At 43.9% G+C, this 22,483-nt stretch overlaps 1 protein-coding gene across 8 annotated transcripts in view; it reads right to left on the bottom strand.

The window, feature by feature from the left end:
* LOC137370145 (sperm-associated antigen 1-like) overlaps positions 1–22,483 on the bottom strand; it is a 213,841-nt gene that overhangs the window by 65,901 nt on the left and 125,457 nt on the right. For all 8 annotated transcript variants that reach the window (XM_068032366.1, XM_068032362.1, XM_068032364.1 and 5 more), the window contains 2 exons: positions 11,548–11,750; positions 3,661–3,802 (listed from right to left, as the gene is read on the bottom strand). In XM_068032366.1, the coding sequence (XP_067888467.1) occupies positions 3,661–3,802; positions 11,548–11,750 (345 nt within the window). The remainder of the gene's footprint in view (positions 1–3,660; positions 3,803–11,547; positions 11,751–22,483) is intronic.

The raw sequence follows: 22,483 nt of genomic DNA, 5'->3' as shown, positions 1-22,483 counted from the left end.
TGCTTTATTACAATGGAAGCACACAGGTCTCCGGGTCTCACTCTTGCTCACAGCACCTTCCTTTTTGGCTGGAGGACGGCCCCGTGTCTCCTGCTTTCCTTTCTCTCCCAGGACTGCCTGGGCAGATATCACCTTCCCACCCTTTGTCCTTTTTGGATTTGTGGGGGTGATTAGGAAAGGTTCTCCCCTGGGAAACCGACTTATAAATTAAAGCAAACTCATCGAGCAGAACAGCTGCATGCCAGGCTCTCTGAATCCGCTGCTCCTCTACATAGGTCTTTATGGGGAGTGGGAGGGAGTGTTTAAATTCCTTTAACAGAATTACTTCGCTGAGATTCTCACAGTAGAGCTGTACTTTAACAGCCCTCAGCCACAGGTTAGAAGCCAGCTGCTTACTTCTTTCAAACTCTAGATAAGTTTGATTAGCTTGCTTCTTGAGGGTTCTAAACTTTTGGCTATAGGCTTCGGGTACCAATTCATATGCCCCGAGGATAGCATTTTTGGTCAGTTCATAATTTGATGAATTCTCATCTGGCAACAGGGAATAAACCTCATGGGCTTTCCCAGTTAGCTTGCTTTGTAGTAAGAAAAGACCAGGTCTGAACTGGCCATTTTAGCTGCCTTGCCAGTTTCTCAAAAGACACAAACAAATCCTCCACATCTTCCTCAATGAATTTTGGGATTAGATGAGTTAGTTTTAATCATTCTGTAATAAAAGCAAAATGCTGCAGATGCTGGAAATCTGAAATAAAAACAAGAAATGCTGGAAATACTCAGCAGGTCTGGCAGCATCTGTGGAGAGAGAAGCAGAGTTAACGTTTCAGGTCTGCTTCTCTCTCCACAGATGCTGCCAGACCTGCTGAGTATTTCCTGCATTTCCTGTTTTCATTTAATAATTCTGTACCCAGCCCTGAATTACGCTCCTCCATATTGCCATGCTTTCACTGGGGTTACTCTGTTGCCCCCTAGTTAGCTCAAGCCGCTTCAACTCTCTTTCTTTGCATTCTTTCTCTCTCTCTTTCCTGCCTTTCATTTTATTCACACTCCTTCCGGAATGCTCTTTCTTTCTCTTCATGTTCCTTCTGGAAGGCTCTCTCTTTTTCCCCTCTCTCTTTGCTCAAATTCAAGTTTCCTCTATTCCAATTGTATCTTTGCTAACAATACCCTGTCGGATTCTGCTTCTTCAGATTCAAGGGAAAATTGGTTGGCCACTAGTCTTAGAAGTTCAGACTTCCTAGCCTTGCCACGTACAGTGATCCCACACTGCTCAACCATTTTCCTCAACTCCTCCATAGACAGTGCTTTTAACTTATCTCAAATTACTTCACCCTGGCTTGGAGAGCTACTAGCTTCAGTTGCAGACATGTTAGTTTTCAACTAAGGGCGGCACAGTGGCGCAGTGGTTAGCACCGCAGCCTCACAGCTCCAGGGACCCGGGTTCGATTCCGAGTACTGCCTGTGTGGAGTTTGCAAGTTCTCCCTGTGTCTGCGTGGGTTTTCTCCGGGTGCTCCGGTTTCCTCCCACAAGCCAAAAGACTTGCAGGTTGATAGGTAAATTGGCCATTGTAAATTGTCACTAGTATAGGTAGGTGGTAGGGAAATATAGGGACAGGTGTGGATGTTTGGTAGGAATATGGGATTAGTGTAGGATTAGTATAAATGGGTGGTTGATGTTCGGCACAGACTCGGTGGGCCGAAGGGCCTGTTTCAGTGCTGTATCTCTAATCTAAAAAAAAACTACACTCAACCACACTCAACCTATATTAAACTTGCTCTTTTTTGATTGGGAACAATATGGCTTCCCACTTCCAATTTCTCTTGTTTGTCTCTGGGTCAATTCTGGACACTAGCACCCAAATTTCTGTTACAACCAGGTGAGAAAGAGGTCTAGGGTTCCTTTTCAGCCGGTCTTACTCTACAGGGTCTAATTTTAAAAACACCGTGTTTCTAGCTCCCCCTTGATGAATCCTTGTTCACCGCTTTCCAATTATAAGGTAAAGAAACGAGCACAAACAGGCTTTCTTAGGTTTAAAGAAGGTGAAATTTTATCAAACTTAAACTCTAATTCGGTTGACGCCTACGGATACATGACGCGCCCACGCTAGCATGCACATGCGATACACACATGCAAATAGAGACAGAAAAGAGAAGAAAAATTAAAGTGAAAAGATTTGAGGCAGTATCTGAAGAGTTACTGTTACGGTTCTTTGAGCTCACTGTAAAGTCCTTTTGTAGGTAGATCTTGCATTTCGTTGGGGCCCAGTACTCTTCTTAAACCTTGTTCACTGTAGGAGAATTTTCTCTCTTGGGGTTCAGGTGTCTTCAGTCATTTTTTGGAGTTCCGTGAGAAAGAGATGGGGCAGAAAGGAGAGGCTGTGGTGAACCAGCCAGGAGAGGTCTTTTTCAATCCAGGAGCAAAGAGTTTTCTGCCAGTTCAAACACTGTCCCTACAATTTAAAACTCCCCAAGTTGGCCAGCAGGGTAGTCACGGGACCGACTAGTTTGACCAGGTCTGTTCCGTGTATTGTATTGGAGCAGGCTATAGCTCCTTTGTTCCAAGCACTGTCTGTTAATATGCAGAAATGTCTTTCCAACCAGGGGCTTGGCAACTCCTTGTAACAGGCTTTCTCTTCTTCCCAGCAATAATTTGAAATTTAATGTCCAGGTGGCAAAATTAATATGCCTCATTCTTGGCAGGTGGCGGCCTGCATGACACTTGTCTAACATGCTCACGTAGGAATGACTATAAATGCAGTACACTATGTCTCAGGTGTCATCGCCTTTCCCATGGTGTCCCTTTAAGAGCTCATCTTCATCTAAAATGTGTAGTGCTACAGGAGCCCCAAAATGAACGATTGTTCTGAGCATTTTTTTTGTTGCAACTTCAATTGCGAGCAACAAGACTGGATGAAAATGTTGCAAAATGACTTCCTCCAACACAACAGAAATTAATGCAAGAAGAAAAATCCAACTAAGCATCAATATTTCCTTTTTTAAAGAACTGTTTGCCAACTTTCCCAACCTTTTGAAAATCCAATTTCAGCTATCCAAGCTAAGGGCTTAAGTCACATGCTTATTTTATATGGGTGAGGTGAGTAGAGCGCAAAACTTGCCAGAAGAATGTGAAATCTGGCACAAGGACAATTAACATAACTTTGGAGACTATAAATGAGAGCAGGTCTGTTTTGTTAATGCAAAAAATGGTGCACAGGCAGCCATGCCTGATTTTATGACCTGCATTTACCCCTCTGAGGCTGTATGCTGTCAGGAGAGCCTTGTAATTTCATGACATGCCTCTTTGATTTACTTGCTTCATGTTGACACAGTACAGCAATGGAAGTAATCATTAATAATAAACATACGGTTCTTCATGTCAAAATTTGAGGAACATTGACTTGAATGAGAGGGATTAATTACTAGGGAGGGATACAGCTGTGACTTACTTCAAACTCAATATGTATATCATTAAACTCCTATTCAGTCCTGTGTACCCTTTAGGTGTAGAGTTTAAATGGTCAGGGTGTGTTTTAAGTTTTCATGCCGCTCTTGAGTGAGCTACCATTGAAGCTTAAGGACTGGACACAGATTACATTCAAACAAATCTTTTCCATATACAATGAAGTTATAGTTCTTAATAGAGTATGAGGCTATATTTTTTACCTGTTTGTGTAAATTGTACATTCACTGGATTTCAGTTTTAAGCATTCACTGTACTTTGCAATGGCTTCTGTGTACTGGGTCTTTTTCACAAAACTGTTCCCTTCCTGCTTCAAGGAAATAAAATGCTCTTCTACATTTATACCTGAAAGAATTGCATACAAAACAAACATTTAAAACAAATCTTCAATAATGAATGATGTGAGAGTTTTAAGATATTCAAGCACTATACTGCATACATGAGTGTCCTTTAGAAAGCAATCAAAATGTTTATTGCACATAGAAACATTTACGGCATAGGAGGCAGCCATTCAGCCCATTGTGCCTGTGCCAGCCATTAAATAAGTTATCTAGCCTAATTCCACCTTCCAGCTCTTGGTCTGTAACCCTGTAGGTTATGACATCTCAAGTGCATATCCAAGTATTTTTTTTTTAAATGTGATGAGGGTTTCTTCCTCCACTGCCCTTTCAGGCAGTGCGTCCAGACCCCCACGCCCTGTGGGTGAAAAAAGTACTTCCCAACCACCACCTCCCACCAACTTCTTAATCATGCCCCCTACATTTCAGTCTAAATCATTGGTTTATACTCTGAACAGCAAGTGACCCAGGATTGAGGCCTGCGGAAACCCAATGGAAGCAGCCTTCCAGTCACAGAAACACCCGTCAACCATTATTAAGATCCAAATTGCCACTTTCCCTAGGATCCCACAAGCTTTTAATTTTCTGACCGGCATCCATGTGGGATCTTGTCAAAAACCCTGCTAAAATCCATGTAGACTACATTAAATGCGCCACCCTCATTGAATTTTTTGTGGCGGTAACAAGGAGGGTCAATCAACTTAGTCAGACATGGCTGGGGGCAGTGGGGGGGGGGGGGGTGAAATTTTACACTGGTGGTGAGGATCTCTACGTCAGGGAAAACCGACACTGAGATCACCACATCGCCTCTTTTCTGGAAGGCCCGCCGGATTTAGTGCCAATCAGGCACTTAAGTGGACAGTGGTGGGTTGAGGACCCCATCGTCGGAGGTCCCACCCATGGTGAGCTGCCGGCCAATCAGAGGCAGCTGCAGCACCACCACCAGAGGCAGTGGCTGTTGCTTACCATACTGGAGATCAAGGATCGTCGCAGGACCCAGGCCTTAGGTAGGTCAGGGCGGGAGGAGTCTTGCGGGGTGGGGTTGTGAGGGAGGGGGATCAGCAGCGGACCTCCCACTTCCCAATGTCGGGTCCCTCATTCAGGCTTTTGAACGAGGGATCCCCCAGCCTCGGAGCTGGGAAGCAGCAACAGTTTTTCATGCTGTGCTTCCCAACAGGGCTGCCAACTGCATACATAATTGCGGCTGTGATGGGAAGAGGTCTGTAAGTTTTTTTTTTATTTGTTTGTGGTATGTAGGCGTCGCTGGCTAGGCCAGCATTTACTGACCATTCCTAATTGGCCTTGAACTGATTGGCTTGCTAGGCCATTTCAGCGGGTCTTTAAGAGTCAACCACATTGCTGTGGGTCTGGAGTCACATGTAGGCCAGACCAGGTAAGGACAGTAGATTTCTTTCCTAAAGGACATTAGTGAACCAGATGGTTTTTTATAACAATCGACAATGGGATCATGGGCACCATTAGACTAGCTTTTTTAATTCCAGATTTATTAACTGAATTCAAATTTCACCAGCTGCCCTGGTAGGATCTGAACCCCTGTCCCAAAGCACTAGCCTGGGCCTCCGGATTATTAGTCCAGTGACATTACCACTACACCACCACCTCCCCTATGGGGGTTAATTACCCAGTTAAGAACCTCAATTGGCAGTGGGGCAGGAAGGCCATTCACAGGCCTTCCCACCCCAGACTATGATGGAGGTGGGAACCCAACCCCCCCCCGCCACCCTGCCACCCAATTTTATGCTCTCCCATCCTCCAAAGCCGCCGCAGGGGAGAGCATAAAATTCCCCCATGACCTTCTCTTAACAAAGTCATGCTGACTGTCCTTGATTAATCTGTGCCTTTCTGCCTGGGGAGGTGGTGGAGGCAGGAACAGTCACGACATTCAAAAAGTATTTAGATTTAGTTTAGATATACAGCACTGAACACTTGAAACGCCATAACATACAAGGCTATGGGCCAAGTGTGGGAAAATGGGATTAGTTAGTACGGGTGCTTGATGGTCGGCGCAGGCATGTTGGGCCGAAGGGCCTGTTTCTGTACTGTAAAGCTCTATGACTAAATGATGATTTATAACGTCTCAATTTGTTTCCAATAATTTGCCAACCACCAAGGTTAGGCTAAAAGGCCAGTAATTACTTGGGCTATCCCCTCCTACCTTTTTAAACAATGATACAAGATTAGCAGTCCTCCAGTGTACTGATAATTATATGTTCTATGATGAACTATTGCTCAACAATCACTATTGAAGAGCTACATGCAGGATTTCTCATTAGTGAAATACTGATGAATTTTGAGTACTGCAAAGAAACATGCATTATAAAGGTCTTTCACAGTTTTACAAATACTTGGAACTCAGTTAAAACATTGAGCTGGCTTTTGTTCTGATCCCGACATTGGGCTCTGTGGCGGGGGCTGGTGGAGTGGGGTGGGGGGGGCATGCCGAAAGATCATACCGGCAGTAGCCCGCCACAAAGCCCAACACTGGGATTGCCGGGCCCAATCTTCCCAGCGGCGGCGAGGCTCCGTGGTGGCCCCCCCACCGCTCGGCAATGGGAACCAACTTTAAATATTTAAATAAAGGAAATACATATATTTACATATCTTTCACCACAATCTTGCCAGCTGTCTGCGATGTTCCGTGCACGGGCCAGCACTCTCACGTCTTCACTTTCCCATCCAGGGAAAGCTGGCGCCACCAAGGTGGAGAAAAGAGGAACTAAGGAGTTTTAGTGTCATTAGGGAGGGGGAACCGGGGTCAAATCGGCATGTGCAGTGTTGGGCGGGGAAGGGGAATGGGTGACCTCTGCACTTTGTACAGCTGGGGTGGGGGAAAGAGGTCAAATCAAAATGTAAGTGTTTTGGAGGGGGGGGGGATGGAGGCGCCGAACGAGGTGCCCATTTATTTTCATTGTATTGGTGGGGGGATGGGTCAGAAATTAATTTTCAGTGTATTGGGGAGGTGAGGGGTGGTATGGGCTTCCACTGTGCAGGTCTGGCAGCCCTTTAAAAATGGTGCCACGCCTGCGCAGAGCACCTGATGCCGTTGCAGAGCCTGCCCCTGCCACGTTATTGGGGATGGGGAGCGGCCAATCATGGTGGCATGGCGGCGCGTGGCCCGCAAATCAGGGCTGCCATTTTTTTCACCCACTGCTGCTCCCAGTGGCAGGAGTATAAAATTCAGCCCCTTATGTTTGTTCTGGGTTAATGGGATCTTAACACAACCCAAGATTGTGGTGTCCCAGTTGTTGAGTAGTAAAAAATAATTCAAATGTGGTTATTTTATGTATCCTCTCAAAATGATAGGAGTGAATATATTCATTTCAAACAAATTATGAGCCTCAATGTCCACACAGCTGTTATTTTGCATGCAAAACACTTAAAGCATTATTTTGCATATACAGAATAACAATTAATAGCTGTGAGCAATGCTATGAGAATGTATTTAAGGTAAGGTGGTGCTCATTTTCCCCCTTAGTGACCAGGATTTTAGTTGTCTCAGCCCCATGCTCTGGATTTCCCTCCCTAGATACCACCACTTCTCCCCTCCTTCTCACTTAGGACTCTTCTCAAAAGCCACCTCTGTGATCAGGTTTTTGACCACATCTCCTAGTACTTCCTTTTCTGGTTCAGCATCCGATTTGTCTGATTATGCCTCCGCAAAGTGTAAAAATGCAACATAAATGCAAGTTATTATTTTTAAATTTAAAAAGTTGCACTGCAGCATCTTCTATGTGCCAGATATCAGGTTAGGAAAGAACTTGCGTTTATATAACATCTTTCAAGTTCTCAGGATATCTCAAAGTCCTTCACAGCCAATGAATTACATTTGAAGTGTAGTTACTATTGTTTTGTGACAAATGCTGCAGCCAATTTACACATAGCAAGGTCTCACAAACAACAGTGAGATGAAGGCAAGTTAATCTATTTGGTGGTATTGGTTGTGGGATAAATGTTGGCCAGGACATTGGGAGAACATCTCTGCTCGTCTTCAATTAATGCCACGAGACCTTTTATGTCCATCAGAATAGGCAGTTCAGGTTAAGTCTCACCCAAAAGATGGCACCTCCTGCAGCAGCGCACTAAAATATTGGCTTGGATTATGTATTCAACTTCTGCATTGGGGCTCAGAAGTGAGTTCTGTTGCTGATCGAAGCTGACCATTGATAGGTTAGATAGGAAAAAACTTTTTCCCTTAGCAGAGGGGTCAATAACCAGGGGGCAAAGATTTAAGGTAAGGGGCAGGAGGTTTAGAGGGGATTTGAGGAAAATTTTTTCCACCCAGATGGTGGTTGGAATCTGGATCGCACTGCCTGAAGGAGTGGTAGAGGCAGGAACCCTCACAACATTTAAGAAGTATTTAGATGAGCACATGAAACACCATAGCATACAAGACTACAGGCCAAGTGCTGGAAAATGGGATTAGAATAGTTAGGTGCTTGATGGCCAGCACAGACATGATGGGCCGAAGGGCCAGTTTCTGTGCTGTATAACTCTATGACTCTATTCTCGTGAATCTTTTCTGCACCCTCTCTAATGCATTCACATCCTTCCTAAAGCGCAGCGCCCAGAACTGGACGCAATACTTCAGCTGAGGCCAAGCTAGTGTCTTATACAAGTTCAACATAATCTTCTTGCTCTTGTACTCTATGCCCCCATTAATAAAGCATAGGATACTGATGCTTTATTAACTGCTCCCTCAACCTGCCCTGCCACCTTCAATGACTAATGCACAGATACACTAAGGTCCCTCTGCTCCTGCACCCCCTTTAGAATTATACCCTTTATTTTATGTTGTCTCTCCATGTTCTTCCTACCAAAATGTATCACTTCACATTTATCTGCATTGACCTTCATCTGTCCGCCCATTCCACCAACTTATCTATGACCGTTTGAAGTTCTGCATTATCCTCCTCTCAGTTCACAATGCTTCCAAGTTTTGTATCATCCGCAAACTTTGAAATTATGCCCTGGATACCAAGGTCTAGGTCATTAATATTGTTACAACCAAGGCAGGAGTAATGAACTGTTAATTCAAACCCACTACTCCACAGATCACGGCATATCAAGAAAGTTTTCCACCTACCAACGAATAGTCAAATTAGATACTCTAATTGTCTCCCAGAATAAAGCACACCAAATCAGGTGTGTTCTTTAAAGAACAAAATTAACTATTTATTAGAAAAGAAATAAGTCTTAACTGTTAACGAGATAAACCTATATATATCCTTATTCTTCCTAGCCCTCATGCACACATACATTCAAAAACCGGTTAACCAGGGAAAGTGGATCTTTTTGGTTTACAACTTTTTCTTAGGAATAAAAAGGGAAAAATAAAATGATTGTATTTATCACGTTCTAGTAGGATGTTTTCGCTATGGTGGGGCATCCCAGAGTCGAACAGTCGGATGCCACTCGAAGTCTGTCCAGGTGAGGTTGATGAACAGTTTGTGATGGGTCGACATTCAAGGCAATTTATCTGCAGCAGGCATCACACAGGTCTTTCAGCAGGGGTGCAGCAACCAGTTTGCTCAGGACTCACAGCAACAACACAGTAGTAGAAGCTTTCTGCAGGTTCCAGGGTTTCCCAAAACACAGGAGGCAACAGGAACCACTCTTGAGGCAGGGATTCTTCAAAGTCTGGAGGGGCGGCGCAGTGGTTAGCACCGCTGCCTCACAGCTCCAGCGACCCGGGTTCAGTTCTGGGTACTGCCTGTGTGGAGTTTGCAAGTTCTCCCTGTGACCGCGTGGGTTTCCGCCGTGTGCTCTGGTGTCTTCCCACCACCAAAGACTTGCAGGTTGATAGGTAAATTGGCCATTGTAAATTGCCCATAGTGTAGGTAGGAGAATGGTAGGGAATATGGGATTAATGTAGGAGGGGACATGGTAGGGAATATGGGATTAATGTAGGATTAGTATAAATGGGTGGTTGATGGCCGGCAAAAAAAGCAATAGGAATCTGTTACCTTTGACATACAGGGGTTTCTTCTCTGAAAAGCAGTCTTCCTCTATAGAGAGAAGTAACTCTTCTTTCCTGGGTCTTTTTTCTCTCTCCAGGCACATCACAGCCACATTTCAAACGCAGGATTTATTTTCAAGAGATGCAAGTCTTCCTTTACAGAGAGAGGTCTTTTTTTCCAGTCTCCAGGCAGGTCACAGCCAGATTTCAACTGCGTGGTTCTTGTCCAACTCACTGATCTTTTCACAATCCAAAAGTGAAACTAAACTTCAACAATCAACTCGCATGACAATCATAAATCTTGACGTGTCATTCACCTGCTGAGTTGCTTAGAAAAAAGTGCATTGCAGTCTGTGTAATTCACTCAGTTCAAACCCACCAAGTTTCAGCAATCAATATCCACAGAGAAAAATCCTTTCCTCAGTTTTTAAAATACACAGAATTCTAAGCTTTCAATTCAAAACCAAAACTCTTGTAACAATATATATCAGGAAAAGCAAGGGTTCCAACACTGATCCCTGGGGAACTCCACTACCAACCTGCCTCTAGCCCGAAAAACATCCATTAACCACTACTTTTTGTTTCCTGTCACTCAGCCAATTCTGCATCCATGTTGCCACTGTCCCATTCATTCCATGAGCTATAACTTTGTTCTCAAGTCTGTTGTGTGGCACTGTATCAAATGCCTTTTGGAAGTCCATGTACACCACATTAACTACATTGCCCTCATCAACCCTCTCTGTTACCTCCTCAAAAAACTCCAGGAAGTTAGTTAAACATGATTTTCCCGTAAGAAATCCATGTTGGCTTTCTTTAATTAATCCATATTTGTCCCTGTGACTATTAATTTTGCTGTCTGAGGAAAAGAATGTTTGACGACAAAGACCTTAAACCTGGCACCAAGCTCATGGTCTACAGGGCAGCAGTGTTACCTGCCCTCCTGTATGCATCGGAAACATGGACACTGTACAGCAGACATCTCAAAGCCCTGGAGAGAGATCACCAGCGGTGCCTCCGCAAGATCCTGCAAATTCAGTGGCAGGACAAGCGCTCCAATATCAGTGTCCTCTCTCAGGCCAATACCCCCAGTATCGAGACACTGGTCATGACTAGTCAATTACGTTGGGCGGCCACATCGTGCGCATGCCTGACGCAAGACTCCCAAAACAAGCTTTCTACTCCATGGCAAGAGCCTATCAGGAGGGTATAGGAAACACTACAAGGATGTCCTTAAAGCCTCCCTGAAAAAATGTGACGTCTCCACTGATTCATGGGATTCTCTTGCCCGAGACCACCCAAAATGGAGAAGAAACATCTGCAAAGGTGCCAGCCAGTTCAAACAACTTTGACATGCCCAGGCAGCGACCAAGTGCAAACAGCGGAAGAAATGTTTGGAAATTCAAACATCCCATTCACTCGGCTCACCAAACACCACCTGCCCCACCTGTGGCAGAGTGTGCGGATCCAGAATTGGACTATTCAGTCACCTAAGGACCCAGAACCTGGGGTAGAAGAAAGTCATCCTCGTTCCCAAGGGACTGCCTAAGAAGATGATGATTAATTTTGTCCTGAATTATTCTTTCTAGAATTTTCCCGACCGCCGAAGTTTAAGTGACTGGCCTGTAGTTGCTGGGCTTGACATGGGATAAATCTCAGAGCCTTTGGTTTCGGGTGTGAGAGTTATACTTATTCCAACCATCTTTTCAATATATGATGAGATCAAAATTTCAATAATTAATTAAAAATATTTGCAATGATAACAAATAGTTTCATACCTGGGCCTTGACATAGTTTGCCATTGCCATAGTCTGGAGATATGTATTGGTTTTCATTAGTGGTCTGGCTTTTGTTTCCAGTAGCAGAAGATATAGAATCTTTTCCCCACCTATGTAGCTGTGCAGATACAGGGACTACTGGGATTGGTGACACCTTTTCTCTCCAGTTTGTGCCATCTTCTTCTATTAGTGTCTTAGTTATCCTGGAAAGGCAATTTCATGGTTATTAAAAACAGTTTTAAATTATCTAAAGAATATTTCCAGAAAACACACTCTTTAGTGTAGATTTTCTAATTGGGCAATGCCAATTTGAACATAAATTGGGAAAACCTGACTATAAAATTGGACAGAGATCCAAAATGTTCGATCTCTGCTCATTTTCTAATCTCATATGCACTGGTTCCAGGAAGCATTTACCAGTCTGTAAGTGGATTCATGAATGAACACAAAATCACATCATAATGCCACACATCTTTTTCCATCATTTCATGATACAAAAGGTAGCAACATGAAACATGGTTCCAGTTGCTTATGTACAGGATAAATAATACCAAGATTGAGAAAATTCTTATTACTGAGCATGAGCAAGGTAGGGGAACATAGTGCATGCAATTTTCTCTCACTTGTTCAAACAACTGATTTGTATCTGTAAGGGACCAGCAGAAGACTGGAGGCGAGGGCAGAGGAGAGGAAGATATCTGTCTGCCTCTTAATTTTTCAGAACCAGCAATGCAGTGGTCTGGCACTCGGGTAGCTGCTCGTTGCTCTCTCAGCTCTCCTCTGGCTACTTGCCTGTTTATTGTTCTCAAGCAGCTGTTTGCTGCTCTTCTTGCTCCCTTATGGTTACTCCTTACACTACCTCATGTTCTCCCTCTTCCCTCATAGCTTGCTGCTACTTTCCCACAATTTCATGTAATTCACTGTACTCTTCTACATCTTTTTCCCTGCATTCCTGCAGCTTCTGGGTACTCTCCCATGGCTTCTAACCTCCTGTGCTCACCACCAACCCTTCTGAATGCCTCGATTGAACCTGCCTCCACCACACCCTCTGGCAGTACATTCCAGATCCTAAGCAGCATGTTTATAATAAACCCTGTATTTAATTTCATATTAACTGCATTTATAATGTGTAATGTCCTTGCCTGGTTTCCTTTTTAGTACTCCATATCCAAATCCAAAACCTTTTGTTTACACTGATTAGTCTTACACAACCTATAACAAGGAAGAGCAGTTACATTGGAGGACCCTTAACTTGAGCTCTCTAACTGTATGAGGAAATACATCTCAAAATTCTGGAACAGAACACTACCAGGATGGAGGAGATGGCGAAGCAGGAGGCTTCCTGCCAGTAGAGAGTTTATTCTAAACTTCTGAGCCTCATTCTTAATTCTCTTACTGACAACAAAGCACATGAAAAATGTAGGGCATTGCTAGTGAGTGCATATTTTTAGAGGGGTAGGGAAGATGTACACAGGATGATTAAAGACGTGGCAACATTGCCTACTTAACAGAAGGTATTGTTGAATGGTTCTAGCATTCGGGAATGGCTTCTCCTCTCCAGGGTTTTCAGATGCTGCTCCTCCTCTTTGCTGAACTTGAGGGCCATCCTTCTCCAGGGCATAATTTCACAATGAGCACCAGATTATCACTATTCTTGAAACAGTAGCTGAGCAGCACTCCGCCCCCCACAAATCTGAGTAACTGAAGTGCTGCTTCAACATGTGTGCTCGGCGATTAGTTGGTATGCAACTTATATCTGCATCCAACTAGAGTATTTAGATCCCACGGCTGCTGAGGAGAGCCTTCATTTTGCAAGAGCTACTCGGAAACTTGTGCCAGAATTTTTCTCCGCTGTTCTACCCCAAATTGGACAAATAGTGGCAGAAACAGGAGGGTAAATCAGGCAGCAAGGCAATCCAATGTCTCCCCATCCTAAACTTACTTTTGTTAGAACAATGCAGATTATGGGCAATATAGAAAAATAGGATGGGACAGAGTAGCTAAGAGCACACTGTTTCCGGTAGTTAAGGGATGAAGAATTAGGGCGGCACAGTGGCGCAGTGGTTAGCACCGCAGCCTCACAGCTCCAGGGACCCGGGTTCGATTCCAGGTACTGCCTGTGTGGAGTTTGCAAGTTCTCCCTGTGTCTGCGTGGGTTTTCTCCGGGTGCTCCGGTTTCCTCCCACAAGCCAAAAGACTTGCAGGTTGATAGGTAAATTGGCCATTATAAATTGTCACTAGTGTAGGTAGGTGGTAGGGAAATATAGGGACAGGTGGGGATGTTTGGTAGGAATATGGGATTAGTGTAGGATTAGTATAAATGGGTGGTTGATGTTCGGCATAGACTCGTTGGGCCGAAGGGCCTGTTTCAGTGCTGTATCTCTAATGTGGGGCCATAGATACAAGATTAAATGCAAAAGATGTGGAAAAGAGGGCAGGAGAAACATCTTTACATACATAGTTGTAAGACTGTGGAATTCACTTCCACGGTCAGTAGTTGAAGCAGACCGTTGAGGCAGAAACTGTGCCAACATTCAAGATTAGATTGTCTTAGGGAGACGAAGGAAAAGGAAACAATGGGATATGGGAATAGGGTGGATAAATGTGGTGAGGATTATTTGCTCGTTTGGAGGGGCTAAATGCTGATGACTGATTGAGCTGAATATATTTCCTTCCCCCACCACCTGCAGGATTGCCACTGGCATCCCTTTACTATCTGCTGCATGTAAATATTGGTGAAGGGACAGGGCCCAGGTTCCCAACTCATTTTTCCTCCTGTCCGTTCCTCTTTATGAGGGCCAAAGTCATCCCAGTCAGGATGGGAAGGTCCCTGATTGAGGGAAAAGAGCCTAAAAGCTGGCTTTTTCCCTACAGCTTGGCTCAATCAAATATCTGCTTAAGGACTGCCTTAAAACAAAGGGATTGTAACAACTAAACTAAAAACAAAGTGCTGGAAATACTCAGCAGGTCGGGCAGCATCTGTGGAGAAAGAAGTCGAGTTAACATTTCAGGTCTGTGACCTTTCATCAGAACTGGCAAAGGTTAGAAATGTAATACGTTGTAAGCAAGTGAAGCTGGGGTGGGGTTGGTGGGGGTGGGGTTGATGAGGGGAGAAGAGAACAAGAGGGAAGGTGTGTGATCAGGCAGAGGGCAGGAGAGATTAACTGACAAGGAGGTCCTGGGGCAAAGGCAAAGGGAGTGTGCTAAATGGTGCGGTGAAAGACAAAGCATGAGCGCAGAGAGAGTGTTAATGACAGCTCTGTCCAAAAGCATAAACATGAAAAACCAAGTTTAAGGCAGGCACTTGGTAAAAACAAAAGTAAAATAAAATAATAAAAAAGGGCCAGTGAGGCTCTGAAATTACTGAATTCAAGGTTCAGTCTGGAAGGCTAATCGGAAATTGAGGTGCTGTTCCTCGAGCTTGCGTTGATGTTCACTGGAACACTGCAGCAGGCCAAGGATAGAAATGTGGGCATGGGAGCAGGGTGGTGAATTGAAATGGCAAGCAACCGGAAGCTCAGGGTCACGCTTGCAGACTGAGCGGAGGTTTTCTGCAAGGCGGTGACCCAATCTGCGTTTGGTCTCCCCAAAGTAGAGGAGGCCACATTGTGAGCAGCGAATACAGTATACTAAATTGAAATAAGTACAAGTAAATCACTGCTTCACCTGAAAGGAGTGTTTGGGGTCTTGGATGGTGAGGAGAGAGGAGATAAAAGGGCAGGTATTACACCTCCTGCTATTGCATGGGACATTGCCGTGGGAAGGGGCCGAGGTGTCAGAAGTAATGAAGAAGTGGACCAGGGTGGCGCGGAGGGAATGATCCCTTTGGAATGCTGACAGGGGAGGGGAGGGGAGGGGAAGATGTGTTTGGTGGTGGCATCATGCTGGAGGTGGCGGAAATGGCGGAGGATGATTCTTTGGATGTGTAGGCTGGTGGGGTGGAAAGTGAGGACAAGGGGAACCCTGTCGCAGTTCTGATAGGGAGGGGAAGGGGTGAGAGCAGAAGTGCAGGAAATGGACTGGACACAGTAACAACTGTAACAGTTGTAACAACTGCCTGGGAAGTTAATACTTCAGAATGCACTGCTAATGGTTGCAAACAAGATGAATATTGAGAAAGTAGAATCCTTTCTATTCACATAGGGAGTGACATTTGCCAAGGGGCATAATGGGCCATATGAATGCAGTCTACAAAATGGCATAGTTGCTGTTGGTTGTCCAAGAGGAAGAAGTTGTTGCTTGCGAAAGCAAACAGGTATTAGGTTATTTCCTTTATATATTTGTAGATAACTGATTGGTTTATCTCATTGATGTCCCCAGTGACATCCTGAAATGATTCAGAACGCTAAATGTTAAAGGTAATTGTAACCTCGATATTCGCTTGCAGTGCTGTGCCTATAAAACAGTTTGGCTGCAGGTTTGTTTGGAGCATTTGGCATAACCTTGTCACGGCATCCCTTGTAAACCACTGGCAGTACAAGCTTGTCCACATTCTAATGCAGGTGGGTGTGGAGTACTTTGGGTGCAGCCTGAAATTGCTCCATTGATCCTACTGTTTCGAGTGGCTTCCTTCACCAACACATTCGCCAAGGGAAATGTTTGTGATGTGAGGAATGGATGTAGATAGGGTATGACTTGATCTTCCCCAGTTTTGGATTGGTAATGCATATCACAAGCCCAGAAATCTACCATACTGTCTCCAAAACTCAGACCTACAGCAATGCTGTAACATTGCAGTCAAGTCAATTCACTGAACAGCACCCAGCTCTCACACTACAAGTCCTGCATCACCAAGGCCCTGTCTGCCTTCTTAGGTGAATGTAAAAGATCCCATGGCACTATTTTGAAGAAAAGCAGGGGAGTTACCCTGGTGTCCGGGCTAATATTTATCCCTCAATCAAAATTACAAAAACAGATTATCTGATCATTATCACACTGCTCTTGATGGGAACTGGTTGTGAGCTAATTAGCTGCCTAGCTTCCTACGTTACAACAGTGACTACACTTCAAAAAGTACTTAATTGGCTGTAAAGCGCTTTGAGACATCTGGTGGTTGTGAAAAGCACTATGTAAATGTAAGTCTTTTTGTATTACTCATAAACAATGCCACAGGAGACCAGTGTATTGGAAAACAGAGCATATCCTCTGGAGATTGCATTGAACTCTGTTGGCAAGATTTTTTTTTTATTTCCAAAATATACTTCATTCATAAAAATCTGTAAAAATTACATTCCCAAACAGTTTAAAACAGCATCAAGTCAAAAAATACAAACAGTGCAAAGGTGATCAGTTTCCTTCTATACAATCATGAGTTGCCTCACAACTCTTCCATTTCATTGTCATGCCACATACATTTTTACATTTACAGCACACAAAATTTCTCCGATACAGTTCGAGGGGTTTCCCATGAATCCAGCCCCTCAGTTCAGCTTGGTGGGGGGACCTTACACTGTGGTCTTTCCCCATTGAGCCTTTGCTGCGGCTGCCCCAAGCTTTAGTGCGTCCCTCAGCACGTAGTCCTGGACCTTGGAATGTGCCAGTCTACAACATTCGGTGGTGGACAACTCTTTGCGCTGGAAGACCAGCAAGTTTCGGGCAGACCAAAGGGCGTCTTTCACCGAATTGATAGTCCTCCAGCAGCAGTTGATGTTTGTCTCGGTGTGCGTCCCTGGGAATAGCCCGTAGAGCACAGACTCCCGTGTTACAGAGCTGCTTGGGATGAACCTCGACAAAACCCACTGCATCTCTTTCCACACCTGCTTTGCAAAGTCACATTCCAGGCGGAGGTGGGCGACCGTCTCTTCCCCACCACAGCCAACACGGGGGCATTGCGCGGAGGGGGCGAGACTTCGGGCGTGCATGAAGGATCTGACGGGGAGGGCCCTTCTCACCACCAGCCAAGCTACATCTTGGTGCTTGTTGGCAAGATAACCCTAACACACTACTTCGCCACATAGCTAAGTCATCAAAAGTGACACATCTATTACTCCTAGTCTCTTTTTACATACCCTTGTACTAATTTTACTCAACCCATTAAACACCAATGTTATATTATTTCTTTTTCAATGTGCAATACTTTACATATTATAAATTTACTTTACAATTTGAATTTCCCAATCACATTGAAAACCATTTACATTTAGGCAAAAATGTCTCCTGCCAATGGGATGTAAACGCTGGAACGGAAGCTCAACAATTTGATTTGGAGGCAAACATGATGAGCACTAGCCTACAGAGTAGCTCAGTCAGAACTTTATTTTTGAGCTTAGCTGATTGTCAAGCATCCATTATAGCTGTTTACTTTGTCCAGATGCAAGACATCTATGTCTTGGGATTTCAGTAGAACAATTTTCCCAGCATGTTCTTTAATACTGTCAAAGACACTGAGATCTTAGTATCCCCAAAATAATAATTTTACATGATATTTGTATAAATATTTCAGACAAAATTTCCTTTAAGGCCTAAAAGTTGTGAACTTTAGGTACATTGGGTGCAGTCATATTAATGTGTATGTTTTTACTTTCCTCTGCATGCATCACTTTAAATACAAACTTGGTGTGAATCATTGTCCTTACCCTGTGTGGAATGGTAAAATCACATGCTTTAATAATTACATTTATCACAAGGGGCCAAAATGCAGAGTTTACAGATACCCTGTACTCAAAATCTTCGAAATTCTGATATTCTTACCAAAATTAGCTCTTGTTTTAAAACAGAAGCATTATGTTTAGAAATGGGCAGCTTACGGTGATTAAACAGCAACACACTTTTGGACTCATATTGCGAAATGCTACAAGCACACTTTAAAAGGTTACAGCCAGTTAAAGGGGTTTATCAATTTTTCAACAGATCTCTGATGAGTTGTAGCATCGGGGGAAGGGCTCCAAGATTTTCAGACACACCTATGAAGTTGTTTTTAGCTGAAGTAAGAGCATAAGAGGGTAGTTCCAGTCATATGGAGGAATGTTGATGAAGCAGTCAGGACAATCTCCATCAGCTGCCACACAGTTGAGGAAGAGATTCAATGACTTCACAAGGGTGGCCAAGGTAATTCAAGTTGCTAGAGGCTTCACCCACCTTCTAACACCTTACAATTTTTCTCTATCATTAGCTGGGTTTCAGGAAAGCTCATGTATGCAATGGGCAATTTCTGTAAATGCTGACTATCTTAACCACTCTCTCAACTCTCAGACTGCCAGTAGGGATTCTGCTAGTCTAGGGCAATCCATTTGAAGGGACAATGCACCTGCATTTGTTATTATCGTGGGATGCATGCATTGATATGAGGGAAACAAGTATCAATGGTGCTCATATTTCTTTAACATTACAATCTCTCCTGACAGAAAAGGCAGTGCAGAACTACTGATAGAACTACAATTGAAGGAGCAACACTGGCCTCAATATTAACACACGCATGACTGACAGGAAGGGTTGGGCATTAAAAACAAAAGATGCGGCGTACGTTCCCAACCTGGTGCATAACATCATGTTGTTGTTTTTAACATAAGAACATAATAGGAGTAGGAGTAGACCATATGGCCCATCGAGCCTGATCCATCGTTCAATAGATCATGGCTGATCTTGGGCTTAAACACCACTTTCCCGCCTGCTCGCCATATCCCTCGATTCTGAGACCAAACATCTGTCTATCTCAGCCTTAAAAACATTCAACGATGGAGTATCTACAACCCTCTGGGGTAGAGCATTCCAAAGATTCACAACCCTTTGAGGAAATTTCTCTTCATCTCAGTCCTAAATGATCGGCTTCTTATCCTGAGACTGTACCCCAGTGTTCTAGATTCCCGAGCCAGGAGAAACATCCTCCCAGTGTATACCCTGTCAAGCCCCCTTAGAATCTTGTATGTTACAATGAGATCACCTCTCATTCTTCTAAACTCTAGAGAATATAGACCCAACTTATTCAGCCTATCATAGGCCAACCGTCTCATCCCAGGGACCAATCTATTGAACCTTCGCTGTACCGCCTCCAATGCAAGCATGTCCTTCCTTAAATATGGAGAACAAAACTGCGCACAGTACTTCTGGTGGGGTCTCACCAAAGCCCTGTACAATTGCAGTAAGACCTCTTTATTCTGGTACTCCAATCCCCTTGCAATAAAGTTCAACATGCCACATACCTTCCTAATTGCTTGCTGTCCCTACATGCTAACTTTCTCTGTTCCTTCTACAAGAACACCCAAGTCCTTCTGAACATCAACATTCATAAGTTTCACACCTTTTAAAAGATATTGTTTTTCTATTCTTGCTACCAAAGTGAATAACCTCACACTTATCCATATTATACTCCATCTTCCACCTTGTTGCCCACTCACTTAAACTGTCTATATCTGTTTGCAGCCTCTTTGTGTTCTCTTCACAGCTTGCATTCCCACATAACTTTGAATTGTCAGCAAACTTAGCTACATTATTCTGTCTCTTCATCTAAGTCATTAATATAGATTATAAATAGCTGAGGCCCCAGCACTGATCCTTGCTGCACTTCATTAGTTACTGTCTGCCAACTTGAAAATACCCCATTTATCCCCACTCTTTGCTTCCTGCCTGTTAATCAATCCTCTATCCATGCTAATATATATATATATATATATATATATATATATTTATTATAATTATGGTGGTGGTTTTCATGTCATGCGAGTGCCCCTTCCTTGAGAGGCAGGACATATCATTAATATATTTAAATCAGGCTCCAACAACACAATTGGGAGCCTAACTTAAATTTCACAGTTACCACATACGGCTTGGGAAACATGGCCGTGAAAGGGAGGCAGGAGCTACTAGCTCAAGAAATTCAAATGCCTTCTAGAGGATACCTTGTGGGCCAGGAGGAGGTGTGCTTCCCATAGGCCCTCAAGGAAACCTTCAGCCTCTCCTCTACTGATTGTGGCCTCATTCTCCTCCCAACCCCGATCACAGATGTGCTCCCAAGCCCCAATTTCATGCTTCCTCCCACCTCCCGTTTGCCAGGGAATGACCCTAAGGGATGCCCAGCTGCAGCCTCTTGCCATTGGTATTCCTGCTGGACAGCATGTCAATTTGGTCACCTGATGTGCAAGAAACAGAAGTGCATTTTCCCTGCACTGCCATTCTCCGCTGCACCTTCCCCACTTCCCTGTAAATATTGGGGCCAGTAATACTGAAAACCCCCAAGTCTGCACAAACAGGAAGGTCTCCAGATAATAGGAGAGGCTATGGGAGATGGCAAAACTGGAGATAACTGCTAAAAGAGGGTTAGTAAACAACAACTAGTATTTATTCAGCATCTTTAACATAGCAAAACATCCCAATGCATTTCACAGAAGCAGTGTTAAACAAAACTTGACACTGAGCCATGTAGAGGTCATTAGGGCAGACGACCAAAAGCTTGGTCAAAGAGACAGGTTTTAATGAGTGTCTTAAAGGAGTAAAGAGAAGTTGAGAGGTGGAGAGGTTTCGGGAGGTAATCCCAGAGCTTAGGGCCCTGGTAGCTGAAGGTGCAAGGATGTTCAAGAGGCCAGAATTGGAGGCCATCTCAGAGGGTTGTAGGGCTGGAGGAAATTACAGAGAAAGGGAGGGGGCGAGACCAAAGAATTTGAAAACAAGGATGAGAATTTTTGAAATCGCTTAACTGGGAGCCAATGCAGGTCAGCAAGCACAGGGGTGATGGGTGAATGGGAATTAATGCGAGTTAGGACATTGGCAGCAGGGTAAGGTTGTCATATCTAACGCCAACTTCATGTGCTTTCTCAAAATATTGCAATTCATTTACACGAGGCTATCATTTCAACTAGGGCTCTTCTATGGAGGTGCCTTGGAGGAAGAGGCCAGCCATTCTAAAAACCACATGGGTACATCCAGATCTACAATTGCTGCCATGACTAGGACTACACCTCCTGCTACATCATCACCGACTCTATGATGGCACAGAGACACCCACTCAGAAGAAAATTATTAGCAAGTCAGAAAGAGTTTTACTTGGTGAAGCACTGGACACTAGTACAGATTTCCTCCCCTAAAGGACATTAGTGAACCAGATGGGTTTTTACAACAATCGACAATGGTTTCATCATTAGACTAGCTTTTTAATTCCAGATTTATTAATCGAATTCAAATTCCACCTTCTGCTGTGGTGGGATTTGAACCCATGTCCCCAGAGCAATACACTGGGTCTCTGGGTTACTAGTCCAGTGATAATACCACTACGCCACCGCCTCCCCTTACATTTAGGAAATGTTAATCTCTTGTGCAGGAGGTAGAAACAATTTCCATGCATATGAGTGAGATAATGAAGAAGCAGGAGGAGTGCATTACATGCAACCAGAACACATTTCAGGAAGTTTCTCATGGCATGCAGAATACCCTGGATAGAATTACACAGAATGTACAGTACAGCAACAAGCCATTCAGCCAGTTTATCCTTCACATGAGTGTCCTCTCACCCCGCTTCATCGAACCCAATCAACATAACCTTTCATTCCCTCCAATACTTGCACAAGACAGAGCATCACTGTGCAGGCCTCTTAAGGCTCCAGGGGAACTGCTCCAGCAACTAACTGCTCATCCTTTATTCACTCAGGGATGATATCTTTTTATTCATTCTTGGGATGTGGGTGTCAATGGCAAGCCACACATTGCTATCTTGTAGAATTAGTAGATGAGTAGCTGGTGCAAGCAAAATAGCTGGGCAGTGGCACATTATTAAGAAGCAGTTGTAGATAGATTGAATACATTTTCTGGTATCTTTTTGTGAATGTTATTCTGCAAAATAAACACTACTTCTGATAATGTAGATCCATGACGAAGATAAGAGCATGTGGAGTTGGGGCAAGTAGCAGAGTGGATAGTAAATTGGCTACAAAACAGAAAAGAGAGTAGGGATTAAAGGTAGTTACTCATTCTGACAGGAAGTGGTGTTCCACAGTGATCAGTGCTGGGA

Source organism: Heterodontus francisci, chromosome 5 (genome assembly GCF_036365525.1).
Source record: "Heterodontus francisci isolate sHetFra1 chromosome 5, sHetFra1.hap1, whole genome shotgun sequence".
NCBI lineage: Eukaryota > Metazoa > Chordata > Chondrichthyes > Heterodontiformes > Heterodontidae > Heterodontus > Heterodontus francisci.
Note: the sequence above shows the minus strand (reverse complement) of the source record. Positions and strands in the feature narration are given on the sequence as shown.